Here is a 14436-nt window from a genome sequence, read left to right on the forward strand (position 1 = left end):
ATTCCTGCTCTTGAGGATTTCCAGTCGTTTCTTTCTGCCCAAATGTTAAAAATGGTGGTTCCTTCATCTGGCCACGAAACATTCAGCTTCTTCACCTTTGGTGGGTTCACACTCAATTCTGTAAAAAAAAAACAAAAAGATTAGGCAAGGATTGAACTACTAAACATCGATCAAGTTGATCACTTGTCGTTTTTGTTGGAGTGTTCGTATTATATGGTAATAGTTTTTTTTTTTTTTTTTGTGGATTGTCTAATGCTAACATGAACGTATATTTAAAAATTTATGCTTGCAACAAAAGACTGCATGTTATAAAAATAAACTTCTCACATGTTCAATAAGAACCCACAGCACTACTAGAGTGTGTATTACACTCGCGACATTTTGATGGGTTAACTTATATTTATATGGTCCAGATGATTTGCGAGTTTTTCCTCATTTCGAATTTTCGACGCATAAAGGCGCGTGAGAGTCTCCTCCACCATGAAACCCTCTCCGGACTTGTCATTTGATAGTTTCACCGCCCTGTTTTATCCGTCCACGATTCAACTATTTTTCTTGTGATCATTTTTTTTATATATAAAATCAATGTTATTTTTCTTGTGATCATTTTTTATATATATAAAATCAATGCTAGCTTCCGTACCGCCTCAACTCTATCAAAGATTTTTTCTAAAAGAAAGAAAAAAGGTAGAAAAAATTTTTAAAAATTCGTAAAATGTTTTTCTCAGAACCGGATAAAGCCCATATCAAAAGGGCTTTATCCCTCGTAAAAAAAAAAGGTTCGTCAGCCCAAGCAAACACATCGCGAGTCCATGGGCTTTTCGGTGATTTTCCACTACAAATCTCTTATTCGCGTTTCTCTTCTCAAGTTAAGCTTCTCTCTCTCTCTCTCTCTCTCTCTCTCTCTCTCTCTCTCTGCGTGGAGATGCGTCCCCAAGCTGCTCGAACATGCGAAATCTGCGAGAAAGCGCAGTCAAGATACAAGTGCCCCTCTTGTCTTGCTCCTTAGTATGTCTTCCTTCTGATTCTAATTTCGGCTCTCGGCGGCTTTTATTTCTCTTTCGTTTCTCGATTTTCTTGGGGTTTTTTTTTTGTTTTGTTTCGGGCATTTTTCATGAATGTTCTTCGTTCTGTGGTTGCAGCTGCTCTCTTTCGTGTTTCAAGAAGCACAAAGGTAACGGGTTTTTATTCTTTCTGAATTTGAATACTTCTCTTCCGGCTCCTTTCTGTCGAGTTCATGAATTTTTCTGTGTGAATTATTCCCCGTCTCGATCGAGTTGAGTGCTTGATTTTGTCGATCTGTTGTTTTTTTAGCTGGGTTCCAGAATGAGTATCAAAGTTGGTATATTCCTTTATTGTCAGTAATTTGTTTGTTTGGTACCCCAAGAGAAGAAACCTGTCTGTAGTTGTCTTATCTCAGTGTAATACATAAGAATCTTGGGTGAATCCTGGTTCGTTCAATTACTTTATTGATGGTATCTTTCTTATAAAAGTAAATTAATCGCAGAGACTCCATGTGCTAAGCCCTCTTCAAACGAGGAGAAACCAGGTATTGTATTGTTAATGGCGGAATTTGGAATTGCGTTCCCTTTTTCTTGTACTGCCGGAAAGTGCTGAAGGGTTTCGAGTTCGTGTTTATGGTTTCGAAGCGGCAGCTCCACTGAAGGAAGTCCCGGTGGAAAGGCCAGTACACGTCGAGGAAGCCAGCCAAGTTGTACAAAAGACACAGCTGGAAGCTTTAGGTAATTAGCTCAAGACTTGGCCGATTATATGAATCCACAAGTTGAACAATGCAATTCCTTTTCTCGTATCGTCCCTTGGGATGCTTGCATCGATCAGATAACAATACCTTCAGCAGCTATAGCATTCGCCCCTTCTCCCGTTTCAGTAAAGCTGAGAGATTTTGTATAAGGACTTGGGAAGCTTCTATTAAATTCTGGAAGATATGAATACTTAGATCCATAGCCATTCCTAACGCCGGAAACTTTAATACTAACTCTGAAGAATATATGTTTTCTTTTATGCTGCAGCTTCTTCGAGCGAAGTATGTGAAGCTCTAAAGGACGAATCCCTCCAGAAGCTCATTCGCGATATCGATAGTTCGTCTGACCCTTTACTTGTGAGATACCTACATCCTCTTCATCAAGATTCAATCTTTTCCTTCTCCTTTTTCCCCTTTGACAGTTCTATTTTACTGAAAATGGGAAAAGAACAAAGCTTCCTTTTTTTTTTTTTTTGATAAAACAGCGTGTGTTTGCATCAGGAACTCGACAAAGCCATGGGAGTGGAGGCTTTCCGCGTATTCACCGATAAGGTACTTTACGAGCTCATGGGTTACCGTCAAAAGAATCAGTGATCAAGTTCTAGTCTTAATTTTCAGGTTCTGTCGCATATTTCCTCGTGATCAAGACCGGTAGGCATAGCTGCAGAATTGTTTGTGACAATGGCTGCTTCTGATATTGGTGGACAGTTCAGGAGCTGAAGACGGGTAATTTTTCCGTGTGAACTGAAACTTGTAAATGAAGTTATGCCAACAAAGAATGTATGGTTTTGGGTCTTTAGATTAGGAATCAATGTCGGGTTTGATGAGCCGTGAGACACAGTTAAGTACTTGCTATAACTATAGATCATAATATGGTCAGTCATGTAAACCCGACTTCTAAAATCCAACTGCGTCTACTAAATTTTACGTATCGAAAGTGGGAGCTCCAATAACAGAACATTTGCAAAAAACAAAGAAAAAGAAAGCTGCTGTTAGCTCTCTCTCCTTCTCTGTCCCAAACGTCAACCTAAAATGCCATGCAAATCTAATCTGTTGAGTTCTTGAACAAGTGGTTCATGTTTTTTCTTTCATATACAAAGGTTTTTTTTTTTTTAAGGAGTTGTACCTAAACTATGTTCTTCATCTGCAAGAACCGAGTCGGGTTTCATACTTCATTCTGCGTTTGAAGAAAGGGCAAGTATTGCTAACCTGATGACTGGTTCTCTCGATCCTCCTCGGGTTCCTTACTACTACTACTAGACTCGCTGGAACTGGGCTGCTCTGTAACTCTGTTTCTTATTTCTGCCTTTGGGAATAAAGCAATCTTTTTCTCAGCCATCACAGTTTATCATTCAAAGAAAACCTTTACAAGCGAAACCAGGAATAGGGTTTGGATAAAGGACCTGCAACATGGATGCTTGCATAGGGTCGAGACCAGGAAACAGCTGATCTGGTCCAAAGAAACCCGGGAAGGGCTGGAATGATTGCATCGCCGGGTTTGCCTGCTGGCTCGGTATATTGACTCTGGACGGGACAGGGAAGGGTGGGGTTGGAAATGGTTGGCGACGCATATGGTTATGAGCCATGGCTGGCATGGACGGATTCATGCCCATTGGCATGTGCTGCATGTTCTGGTGCATACCCTGATACCCCATTGACATCATCTGTGTAAAAATTGATTGATTTCAGGCCTAAAACCTCACCATAATTTTGACGTCCTTCATAGTATGGTCAAATGTTGTTGACGACATGGCAATGCATGTGCATGGATGGATGGAGCATGAAAAGACGAATCTTTATGTCGAGACAACAGTGTTTCACAAGACACACACCTGCACTTGCAGCTGAAGACATCTCGTGTATTCGGCAGCTTCATCCAGCACGGATGCTTTGTCCGACTGAAATCCCGACCGAAAGAGATGCAAACAATATCAAATCAGAACCAAGCGTACATTACTTGAGCGATAAGTTTCTTGAATTATACAAGAGACCTTGTTGCAGTGCGGCATCACTTCCTTCAGAGCCCTCAGCTTGTCGTTGATGTTACCCCTCCGTTTCTGCAACACATTACAAAAGATTTTACGGCAAAGAAACACATTCAGTATGCAGAGATTGGAGGGAAAAGCTACAAACCCTTTCAGCAAGATTATGAACTTCTGCAGATCGACACCTTCTCTTGGAAGTTGATCCAGAAGCTTGTTTCGTTTCCTGTACATCAGGAAACAGATAGGACTTTTAGTTTTTACTGTTGAGTAACCTTTTTTTAATCCAGGTATTTAAAAAGGTACACGTGGCACGGCCACGTCACCAGATGAGGCTAAGGCACTAAAAGTAAGTGTGCGCCAAGGTGGAGAACGGAAGAGGAATAGCGACCGACTCGGACCTCGACTCACCTCGCTCCGGCACTCGGTTCCGTCAATAGCTTCTCTGCCCTTCCACTTCCGCTCTCCGGTGATCTCCGTCCGTGAGAAAGTCTTCTCCACCTCGCCCTTCGAAGACGACGTCCGGGAGATCTCGTACAACGCCGCCGCTACACCACCGCCCGGTCGCCGCGTCACATCGGATCCGACCGGCGGCGGGGGCGGTTCTCTCATCACCGACGACGGTTTTACAGATTCAACGCCGGTGTTAGTGCTCCCTCTGAATATGGAGAAGTTCCGTACAGTCCTCTGCAGGTTCGCCGTCCTGCTCTCAGGTCGAACCTGATTGGTCGGTCTCGCCTGCTGCGGCGGATCGTGAAGAACAGTCGAGGTGGAAAAGAGGAGAGGATAATGCAGCAAAGACGCCAACTCGTCTTCGTGGATGAAGAGATTCTGATCGGAAGGAGGAGGATCTGCTGCTCCTCCGGTGAGCTCCGGCGGAGGAGGGGATGGATTAACGTCGGGGATATGGACGTAGTGCCGAAGCAGCTCCATACTATCATCGTGAGGCCTAATTAATGCAAAGGCCAAAATCAGAATCAAAAGCAGAAAGATTGAAGAGGGAAGAACTACTTACATTGCAGATGTTGTCGGAAGATCGATCCCTCAGGCGGCGGGCTGCTGAAATGCCGGTGTCTTATACAAAACCGAAAGGACGTTTCTTCGAGGTGACGAATGGTTTGTTCTTGTACGTAGAGGATAAGGTCTCTCTCTCTCTCTCTGTATGTTGGCTCTTCGATATTCCACACTTGTCTGGGTTTGTGTACACACCTGGGAACTCATGTTTTTTGTTATAAGCGGAATAAAATACACCAAAAAGTTAGGGCTCCGTTATAATGGAAACAAATAGGGGTGTGAATCCGGCTGAGCCGGTCGGCCCGAACCCCCCACTCGGTCTAAAGGTTTTGGATTAGGGTTTGGGTCGGTCCAAAGGTTTTGGATTAGGGTTCGGGTCGGCTTGAATTTTTTCGGACTTCATAATTAAAACACAAAACCCGACTTTATAGAACTAGTATTCGGATTGGATTGGGTCGGCCGCTTTCGGAAACTTTTCGAGCCTATATTTTTAAATTTGAAATCCCTTATTTTTTTATTGGGTTCTATAAGAAGAGACCAAGAGAATCTTCTCGCAGTGCTTAGCACCGGACCTAAATCGAACAACCCGAAAAAGAATTCGAAAAAATTAAGAAAACTCTAAGAAAAAAATTGGAAAAACACTTAGAAGAAAGACTTATACTTAAGAGTTTCTATTTCTTTGATTTTTCTTGATTATACAAATGAGAGGGATGGAGTATTTATAACCCCATGATTACAACTATTTATATAAAAATCTTACATTAAAATATTCAAAATCTAGAGTTTTATATAATATTTTATAATAATTTTATTATAATTATCTAGATTTGTTATAGAAAAATCTAGATATTATTCTTCCAAAATTTTTTAGAAATTGGATCAAAATTAATATTGGGTTTGGTTTATTGGATCAATGATCCATAGACTTGATCCAAAATTTTGGTCCAAAAGAACCCAAAATCAAATTTAATTTTAATAAATTCGGATCCAATTTCAAGTTAAAATTGACACACCCTTCAAACCAAAGTAGTCTTTCTTTTTTGTCTATCCAACATCAAAGTACAGTTTTGTTTTAAAATGAAATAAATAAATATGATTAGAATTGCGATGGTTGTTATTAAAAAAAAATGTTACAGTTTGCTAATTAAATGTTTTTCATTTGAGAATTATTTATCTTTCTCCCCATAAATTATTATCATGCCGGGTCTAAGGAACGATGGTGTGGTGTCCTTCAACAATAATTTCCCCAAACCTTAATGATTTGCTTAACATAATAATGATTTTGATGGATCCCAAGTAATCTTGGTTACTCTGTCTGTGCATATTGGATCATGATTCACAATAAACTGGTCCATAGGAAAAACCTTCAAAAAATATATGTACTCTTCAGATGTCGACAAAAAAACTCTATACCTTTTTATTATAAAAAAATCATATACTTATATTTATTCGCAGAAATATACCTCTACTTTTCAGATGTCAGACAAAAAAACCGTATATTTTTTTATAACCAAACAAACCCTATACTTATACTTATTCGCTAAAATATATCTATACTTTATAAATTTTATCAAATAAGTTCCTAAACGCAAACGCCAAAAAAGTGCGATAAAAAATCTGTTTGAACCTAAGCCAGCCGATATATACCCGAACCGAATCGAACCGATTAAAGTAATATATTAGATTGGTTATGAATATTTTAAATCCGAAATAACCTAACCGAACCCGACCGATATATTCTCAAACCGAATCAAACTGATTTAAATAATATATCAGATTGGATATGAATATTTCAAATTCGAATGAATCCAATATCATTATATTAATTTTTCTAATTAAATTTAGAATATATTGGATATTAATTGATGATATATAGGTAGATAAACAGTTATATTTGGTTACGGTTAATTCGAATTTGGTTTATTCGTTTTACAGTTATTTCGGGTTCGGTTATTTTAGATTTGAAATATTCATATCCAATTTGGTATATTATTTTAATCGGTTTGATTCGGTTCAGGTATATATCGGTTGGGTTAGGTTAAAATAGATTTTTTATCGCATTTTTTTTGCGTTTGCGTTTAGGAGTTTGTTTTTTAGAATTTATAAAATACAAGTATATATTTCGATGAATAAGTATAAGTATAGAGTTTGTTTGGTTATAAAAAAAGTACAGGATTTTTTTGTCTGACATCTGATGCGAATAAGGATAAGTGTAGGGATTTTTTGTAATAAAAGAAGTACATGATTTTTTTGTCTATATTTAAAGAGTACAGTTTTTTATGACGATTTTCCCTAAATAATATTATTGTTGCAAGAATTGATCAAAATTTGGCATCTTGTTGTGAATCTTAACAATCCTAAAATTCATAGTGTTTTTCTTAGTGACCCAAACAAATGTAAACCCTCCTTCCTACAACTCTTCAATCTCCAGTTTCAACTCCCCAGACTTCTGTTCGAATGATTCTTCAACTCATCCTCTTTAACCTTCTGCCTTACGGCTCACGTCATCCATCTTCTCGTTGCACTGCGCTGTGTTTTCGTTAAGGTTTTCCTTCAAAGAGCCCTCTCTATAACCCAATTCCTCTTCCTTCGTCCTTAAATCGCGTGCAATCACTATGATCCTTACCTTTCTTTGTGTTTTTTCTTGTCCTTATCCTTCTTCCTCTCCTCCTTGAACTCAATGAGCTGCTGCATCGGTTGTTTCGACTCGGGCCAATGCTTCCGTACTCTCACCCATAGCCATCTTCTCTTTCCCCTTCTCTCCCTTTGTGTGGTTCTCATTCTCGTTAGGTGCTATGGTTTTGGGTAATGTCGGGTTTGATGAACCATGAGACACAGTTAAGACACTTGCTATAACTGTAGATTAATATAATATGGTCTGGTCTGTCGTGTAAACGAAAATCTAAAATCTGATATAACATCCCGTGAAGCGGGAGCTCCAACAACAAGAACATGGCAAAAGTTAAAAACAAGGAAAAAGAAAGCTGCTGCTAGCTCTCTCTCTCTCTCTCTCTCCCCTTCTCTGTCTCTCTCATCTTGCGTTGACTCTGTTCCAAACGTCAACCTGAAATGCCCTGCAAATCTAATCTGTCAGTTGAGTTCGTGAACAAGTGGTTCGTGTTTCTTCTTTCATATACAAAGGTTGTTTTTTTAAGGAGTTGTACCTAAACTGTGTTCTTCATCTGCAAGAACCGAGTCAGGTTTCAATCTGAATTTGAAGAAGGGGCAAATATATATTACTAACCTGACAGCGGGTTCTCTTGATCCTCCTCGGGTTACTTGCTACTACCACTGGAACTGGCTTGCTCTGTTTCTTGACTCTGCCATTGGGAATAAAGCATATCTTTTTCTCAGCCATCACAGTTTATTATTCAAAGAAACCTTTGTAAGCGAAACCAGGAACAGGGTTTGGATAAAGTACCTGCAACATGGACGCTTGCATAGGGTCGAGACCAGGAAACTGCTGCTGATATGGTTCAAAGAAACTCGGGAAGGGCTGCTGCCACGGCGGCTGGAGTGATTGCACCGCCGGGTCTGCCTGCTGGCTCGGTATATGAACTCTGGACGGGACAGGGAAGGGTGAGGTTGGGAATGGTGGGCCACCCATATGGTTATGAGACATGGCTGGCATGGACGGATTCATGCCCATTGCCATGTGCTGCATACCATGATATCCCATTGACATCATCTGCGTGAACATTTGATTGATTTCATGCCCAAATCTCCTCTTAATCCAAGGAAACAGAGAGACTTGAGATTCTCACAACAGGCATAACTTACTGCATCAATGGAAAGTATATGACCGTCTGACATTTTGATAAGCAAGATGGACGGGCAATCAAAATAAGAAAAGAAGGATGAATCTTTTGTTGAGACAACAATGGTCACAAGACAACACCTGCAGTTGCAGCTGAAGATATTTCGTGTACTCGACAGCTTCATCCAATACCGAAGCTTTATCCGACTGAAATCCCAACCGAAAGAAATTCAGACAGTATCAAATCGAAGGGTGCCAAAAGGGCCGGCCCGAACCCGCACTCAGCCCGAGGGTTTCGGATTTCGGGAATCGGAACAAAATTGACACCCCTGATCAAATCAGAACCAAGCGTACATTACTTGAGCGATAAGTTTCATGAATTATACAAGAGACCTTGTTGCAGTGCGGCATAACTTCCTTCAGAGCCCTCAGCTTGTCGTTGATGTTACCCCTCCGTTTCTGCAACACATTACAAAAGATTTTACGGCAAAGAAACACATTCAGTATGCAGAGATTGGAGGGAAAAGCTACAAACCCTTTCAGCAAGATTATGAACTTCTGCGGATCGACACCTTCTCTTGGAAGTTGATCCAGAAGCTTGTTTCGTTTCCTGTACATCAGGAAACATATAGGACTTTTAGTTTTTTGTTGAGTAACTTTTTTTAATCCGGGTAATTTTAAAAAGGTACACGTGGCACGGCCACGTCGCCACGTCACGTCACACGATAGACAGAGCCGGAACGGATAAAGAGTAGCAGCCAACTCGGACCTCGACTCACCTCGCTCCGGCACTCGCTTCCGTCAATGGCTTCTCTCCCCCTCCGCTTCCGATCTCCGGCAATCTCCGTCCCTGAGAAAGACTTCTCCGCCTCGCCCTTCGAAGACGATGTCCCGGAGATCTCGTACAACGCCGCCGCAGCGTCGCATCCCGGCCACCGCTTCACATGGTATCCGGCCGCCAGCGGAGAAGATGCTCTCATCACCAGCGACGATTGTCCAGAATCAACGCCGCCTCCGCCGCCGGTGGTACTGTTCCATCTGAATGTGGAGGAGTCCGCGAAGTTCCGTACAGTCCTCGGCAGGTTCGCCGTCCCGCTCTCCGGTGGAACCGGTGGCGTCGGCACGGGAACCTGACTGGTCGGTGTCGCCTGCAGCGGCGGAGTGTGGAGAGGATAATGCAGCAAAGACGCCATCTCGTCCTCGTGTATGAAGAGATTCTGATCGGGAGGAGGAGGATCTGCTGCTGCTCCGGCGAGCTCCGGCGGAGGAGGGGATGGATTATCGTCGGAGATACGGGGAGATTCTGGGACGTAGTGCCGAAGCAGCTCCATAAGGTCATCTTGAGGCCTAATGCAAAAGCCAAAATCAGAATCAAAAAGCAGGATCGGATATATTGAAGAGGGAGAGAGGGAGGAGAACTTACATATCGTCGGAAGATCGATACCTGGGTTGGCAGGCAGATGAAATGGCGGAATCTGATATAAAAATCCAAAGGATTCTTCGCGGTGAAGAACGGCGGCATTCCCGATCTGCACTAAAATTCTGGAATTATTTTGTTTTTTATATAAAAACGGTTTGTAGTTTGTATGCAGAGGATAAGCTCTCTCTCTCTCTCTCTCTCTCTCTCTCTCTATATATATATATATGAATGTGGTCTCTTTCTCTTCGATATTTCCACACTTGTCTGAGTTTGTGTACAAAAACCGGGGACTCGTGTTTTTGGTAATATTCACCAAAATGTCCGTAGTAATGGAAACAAACGTGGTCTCTCTCTCTTCTCTTTTGTCCATCCCAGCACCCAACTACGCTCTATACTGCCTTCTCCGTCTTTTGTATTACGTGATCCTTAAAATAAATAAATATGATTAGGGTTGCGGTTTTTATTTTTTATTTTTTTTAAAGTACAGTTTGCTAATTAATTATTTTTTCACATTTAGCGAAGACCCATATCATTAAATCTTTCTTTCCATATTTCATTTGAGAATTTAATAAAAAAAAAACTCAATTTACCCCTTAATTAAAAACAACCAATTTCATTAACAAAACGGGTTTTATACTCAAAACTGTTTTTATAGGACTTGAGTGAGAACGTGGAGTGTTAATTATATTGTTTTTTGTCTACTACTATTTTTTAAATCTTTTTTTTTTTTCATCAGGTTTTCTATATTCTCTTAAGTTCTTTGTTATTCATAGATGAAAATTTTATTTTGATTTCTTAAATTGTTATCATTTTTTGAATCTAAATATATAAACATTGAAATCCAATTCAAAATTTTGAATTGAATTTACCTCTAGGCTTTAACTTTTTCTAAATTTGTTTGTGCCTCTTAACTAATTTCTTACCGTAAAATCACTAATATTCACTAAAGATAATATTTAAGACAATGTAATTTTTTATTTATTGAAATTACAAAGAATGTTTAATAAAAATAATAAATAAGGGCATAAATAATTTTTTATTTTTTTTAAAAACGGCAATTATTTAGAAATAGGGGAATATTTTTCCCACAAATTATTATGCAGCCGGGTTTAAGGAAACGATGGTGTCCTTCAACAATAAGTTTCCCAAACTTAATGATTTGCTTAAAATAATAAGGATTTTGATGGATCCCAAGTAATCTTGGTTATTCTAGGCAGATTATATATACTCCCTCTTGTGATGTTAAAGATATATAAAAACCAGAATTTATCCAAAATACTCTTATTTATTATATAAATAATTATTATCCGAGTATTTAATTATTATTAATAAGAGATAAATTTAGAAAAAACGATTAAAATTACATGGAAAATCTTAAAAATCAATTATTTTGAAACAAAAAAAAAATATTCCAAAACGTCATTTAATATGAAACGGAGAGAGCATCATATTTCACAGCTAAACCCCTCCAAACACGACGACTACCGGTAATCGTCTTACGTAATCTTTTAAAAAATACAATCATTTACAAAATTATTTTATTTTATTCTTTCTCATTCTCATATACTAAATGATACGTATAGGAGGTTTGTAATTGTAGCTAGAAGTGTCAATCGGCCTGGTCCGAGCCCGCATTTGGTCCGAAAGTTTCGGATTCGAGCTCGGATCGGCCCCATTTTTTCGAGTCTATATAGTTAAGTCCGAAAACCGGCCCTATATATATCGGGTTCGGGTCGGGTCGGGTCGGGCCGAACAGACCCGCATAAATCCCCTTGCAAATCTTTTTTTTCTTTTCTTCTTTAAATATCGGGCTTTTGGATCGGTCCGACTTGAGCCCGAAATTCGATTCGAGTCCATCTGAAAGCTCGATTTTTTTTGGACCGAGAAATTTAGGTCCAAAGCCCGTTAATTTTCAGACTGGACTGGGCCGAATTTCGGGTCTCGGACCCAAATTGACACCTCTAATTGTAGCCTTGAATAATTTCAGGTAAGGGAGAAGGAAAAAGAAAACTGACAAAAATTATTGATGTGAATTCGATTAGTAGTTTTTTAAAAGCAGATATTAATATTCAGACAAGAGTTATTGTACATTTTGTCGAAGTTTATATTATAAATATTGTGTTCATTACGTACTATAGTTTCTTCTATTTTATTTTTAGACAGAAATCAATCTTTGGCGATGAGGAATTAAATAACAAAAACAAAAAAGGGACAATAGCGATGGCGATTGATGATGGGGATGTAATGAAAAAATATGGACTAATAACTAATGACAATAGTACAATAAGATAAGAAGGGGTGGAACCAAAACTAGAAAATTTATCTAACTAAAGTTGATTGTCCATGTTTTTTGTAATAATCGGGTGTCTTGAGTCTTGTGAGTAACCTTGTGAGTGTCCATCTTATTTGGCAAGAAATAAACACTCGCACCTGGAGCTAAGGCAACAACTAGACCTACCTTACACAACTAGGCACTTGCATTTTATTGTCTCCCTCTTCTTTCTATTTTGTATCCATTTGCCATGGAAATTATCATGAGCTTTTGTATCATATCACATTTTAAAAAAAAAATTATATTACTAACCTGATGGCGGATTCTTTTCCTACTTTTTCCACTGGAACTCGCCTGCTCTGTTTTCTGATTTTACCATTGGAAATAAAGCATGTCTTTTCCTCATTCATCACAGTTTGTCATTCAAAGAAACCTTTTGTAAGAGGTAAAGTACCTGCAACTGGACGCTTGCATTGGGTGGAGACCAGGAAACAACTGCTGATATGGTTCAAAGAAACCCGGGAGGGGCTGGGCTGGACGACGGTTGTCCAGATTCAACGCCGCCGTTGCTACTGTTCCCTCTGAATATGGAGAAGTTCGTAAAGTTCCGTACAGTCCTCGGCAGGTTCCCCGTCCCGCTTTCCGATGACACAGGCCCCCTTAATTTAGTAAAAAATGTATAAATATTTTTTTAATAAAATTTATAAAATTATCAAATATCCCATAAAAAATAAAACTCGACTTCATAACATTATATATATAATCATTGCCCCTCTTACAGATACTTCTAAGTCCGCCGCTGACCGGCGATCGTAGCAATTTCCCTGAGACGTCGAATTAGGGCCTAATGCAAGGGAAGAACAACTTACATTGCAGATGCTGTCTGTCGGAAGATCGATGCCTCGGCTGGCAGATGAAATGCCGGAATCTGGTATACAATCGAAAGGATTCTTCGCGGTTAAAAACGGCGGCATTCCCAATCTGCACTAAAATTCTGGAATTAATTTGTTTTTTTTTTAAATATATTTAAAAACGGTATGCAGAGGATAAGCTCTCTCTCTCTCTCTCTCTCTCTCTCTCTGTGAATGCGGTCTCTTCGACACTTATCTGAGTTTGAGTACAAAAATGGAAACTCATGTTTTTGGTCACAAGCGGAATGGAATGCACCAGAAAGTTAGGGCTCTGAAATGACGGAAACAAACGTGGTTTCTCTCTCTCTCTCTCTCTTTTGCAACTCCCCAGCATCCAAGTACAATGTATCGCGGTTACGTGATCTTCAATATATATATATATATATATATATAATTGGGGTATGGTTGCAAATTAAATACTTTTTCACATTTAGCGAAGAACCATATTATTAATCTTCTTTTCCAGATTTCATTTGAGAATTATTTATTCTTTTTCCCATGAATTATTATGCTGCCGGGTTTAGGGAAACGACGATGTCCTTCAACAATAATTTTCCCAAACCTTAATGATTTTGATGGATCCCAAGTAATCTTTTTTTTTTTTTGGTAAAATCCCAAGTAATATTGGTCATTCTATGCATATTATAGCATATTTCACGGGTAATCCCTCTCTCCGAACACCACGACTACCGATAATCGTTCTTATTTATTTATTTTTTATTTCCATATGCCAAATACGTACTCCCTCTGTTTTTTTTAATAGTTGATGTTATACATAAAATTTTTTGTTTCTAAATAGATATTATTTTAGATTTTCTAAATAATTTTTAAATTTTATCCTTAATTAAAGCTAATTAATTTCAATAAACTTAACGAATATTAATTATATTTTAACTTTAATTAAGGGTATATATCACTTTTTTTACTGTTTTTTTTTTAATTATAAAAAAGTTAAAACGTTAGTTATTATGAAAAGAGGTTTGTAACCGTACACATATTATTGATGTGAATTCGATTAGTAGTTTTTTTTTATTTTAAAAAAGCAGTTTTTAATACTAAGAAAAGAGTTATTGTAGACTTTGTCGACCGTTTTTATTATAAATATTGTGTTCATTACGGTACTATAGTTTTTTCTATTTTATTTTTATACTCTGTGGCGACGAGGAATTAAATAACAAAAATAAATAGGGACAATATAGTGATGACGATTGATGATGGCGGTGTAATGAAAAAACATGTAGTAATAAGTACAACCAGTATAAGATAAGAACAAGAAAGTTGCTGTTAGCTCTCTCTCTCTCTCCCCCCCCCCCCCCCT

At 38.8% G+C, this 14436-nt stretch overlaps 4 protein-coding genes and 1 long non-coding RNA gene across 10 annotated transcripts in view; 2 read left to right on the forward strand and 3 right to left on the reverse strand.

Annotated features, from left to right (window-relative positions):
• The window catches only part of LOC104820054 (26S proteasome regulatory subunit 4 homolog A-like), a 3045-nt gene extending 2856 nt beyond the window's left edge, over positions 1-189 (forward strand). Inside the window, exon 7 of the mRNA XM_010550406.1 lies at positions 25-189. The gene's annotated coding sequence lies outside the window, so the exon portion shown is untranslated. The remainder of the gene's footprint in view (positions 1-24) is intronic.
• Positions 190-879: 690 nt separating this feature from the next.
• On the forward strand, positions 880-2699 carry LOC104820057 (zinc finger HIT domain-containing protein 3). Of its 2 annotated transcripts, none has more exons than XM_010550413.1 (7): positions 880-1008; positions 1143-1174; positions 1508-1549; positions 1650-1742; positions 2031-2119; positions 2264-2314; positions 2381-2699. In XM_010550413.1, exons 1-7 carry the CDS (start codon positions 926-928, stop codon positions 2402-2404), a joined length of 414 nt encoding a protein of 137 aa, XP_010548715.1. In that variant the 5' UTR covers positions 880-925; the 3' UTR covers positions 2405-2699. The 2 variants fall into 2 exon arrangements, with proteins under 2 accessions (XP_010548715.1, XP_010548716.1); XM_010550414.1 differs by having other exon boundaries at positions 1656-1742.
• A 106-nt stretch (positions 2700-2805) lies between these two features.
• LOC104820056 (transcription factor PIF1-like) lies at positions 2806-4996 on the reverse strand. 2 transcript variants are annotated; one of them, XM_010550412.1, is made up of 7 exons: positions 4760-4996; positions 4156-4678; positions 3896-3970; positions 3754-3819; positions 3595-3660; positions 3166-3426; positions 2806-3068 (listed from the first exon to the last, which is right to left on the reverse strand). In XM_010550412.1, exons 2-7 carry the CDS (start codon positions 4675-4677, stop codon positions 2967-2969), a joined length of 1092 nt encoding a protein of 363 aa, XP_010548714.1. In that variant the 5' UTR covers position 4678; positions 4760-4996; the 3' UTR covers positions 2806-2966. The 2 variants fall into 2 exon arrangements, with proteins under 2 accessions (XP_010548714.1, XP_010548713.1); XM_010550411.1 differs by having other exon boundaries at positions 4156-4693.
• Positions 4997-7642: 2646 nt separating this feature from the next.
• Positions 7643-10139, reverse strand: LOC104820055 (transcription factor PIF1-like). 4 transcript variants are annotated; one of them, XM_010550408.1, is made up of 8 exons: positions 9939-10139; positions 9295-9862; positions 9051-9125; positions 8909-8974; positions 8657-8722; positions 8180-8446; positions 8003-8078; positions 7643-7822 (listed from the first exon to the last, which is right to left on the reverse strand). In XM_010550408.1, coding segments are annotated over exons 1-7 (1089 nt in total). In that variant the 5' UTR covers positions 9941-10139; the 3' UTR covers positions 7643-7822; positions 8003-8033. The 4 variants fall into 4 exon arrangements, with proteins under 4 accessions (XP_010548710.1, XP_010548709.1, XP_010548711.1 ...); XM_010550407.1 differs by having other exon boundaries at positions 7643-7832; XM_010550409.1 differs by having other exon boundaries at positions 7643-7840.
• A 2049-nt stretch (positions 10140-12188) lies between these two features.
• On the reverse strand, positions 12189-13222 carry LOC104820059. Its single transcript, XR_772907.1, has 3 exons — positions 13077-13222; positions 12662-12866; positions 12189-12573 (listed from the first exon to the last, which is right to left on the reverse strand). It is a non-coding gene; the product is annotated as an uncharacterized LOC104820059 (long non-coding RNA).
• Positions 13223-14436: the final 1214 nt, after the last annotated feature.

This window comes from Tarenaya hassleriana, unplaced genomic scaffold (assembly GCF_000463585.1).
Source record: "Tarenaya hassleriana unplaced genomic scaffold, ASM46358v1 Cleome3, whole genome shotgun sequence".
Lineage (NCBI taxonomy): Eukaryota > Viridiplantae > Streptophyta > Magnoliopsida > Brassicales > Cleomaceae > Tarenaya > Tarenaya hassleriana.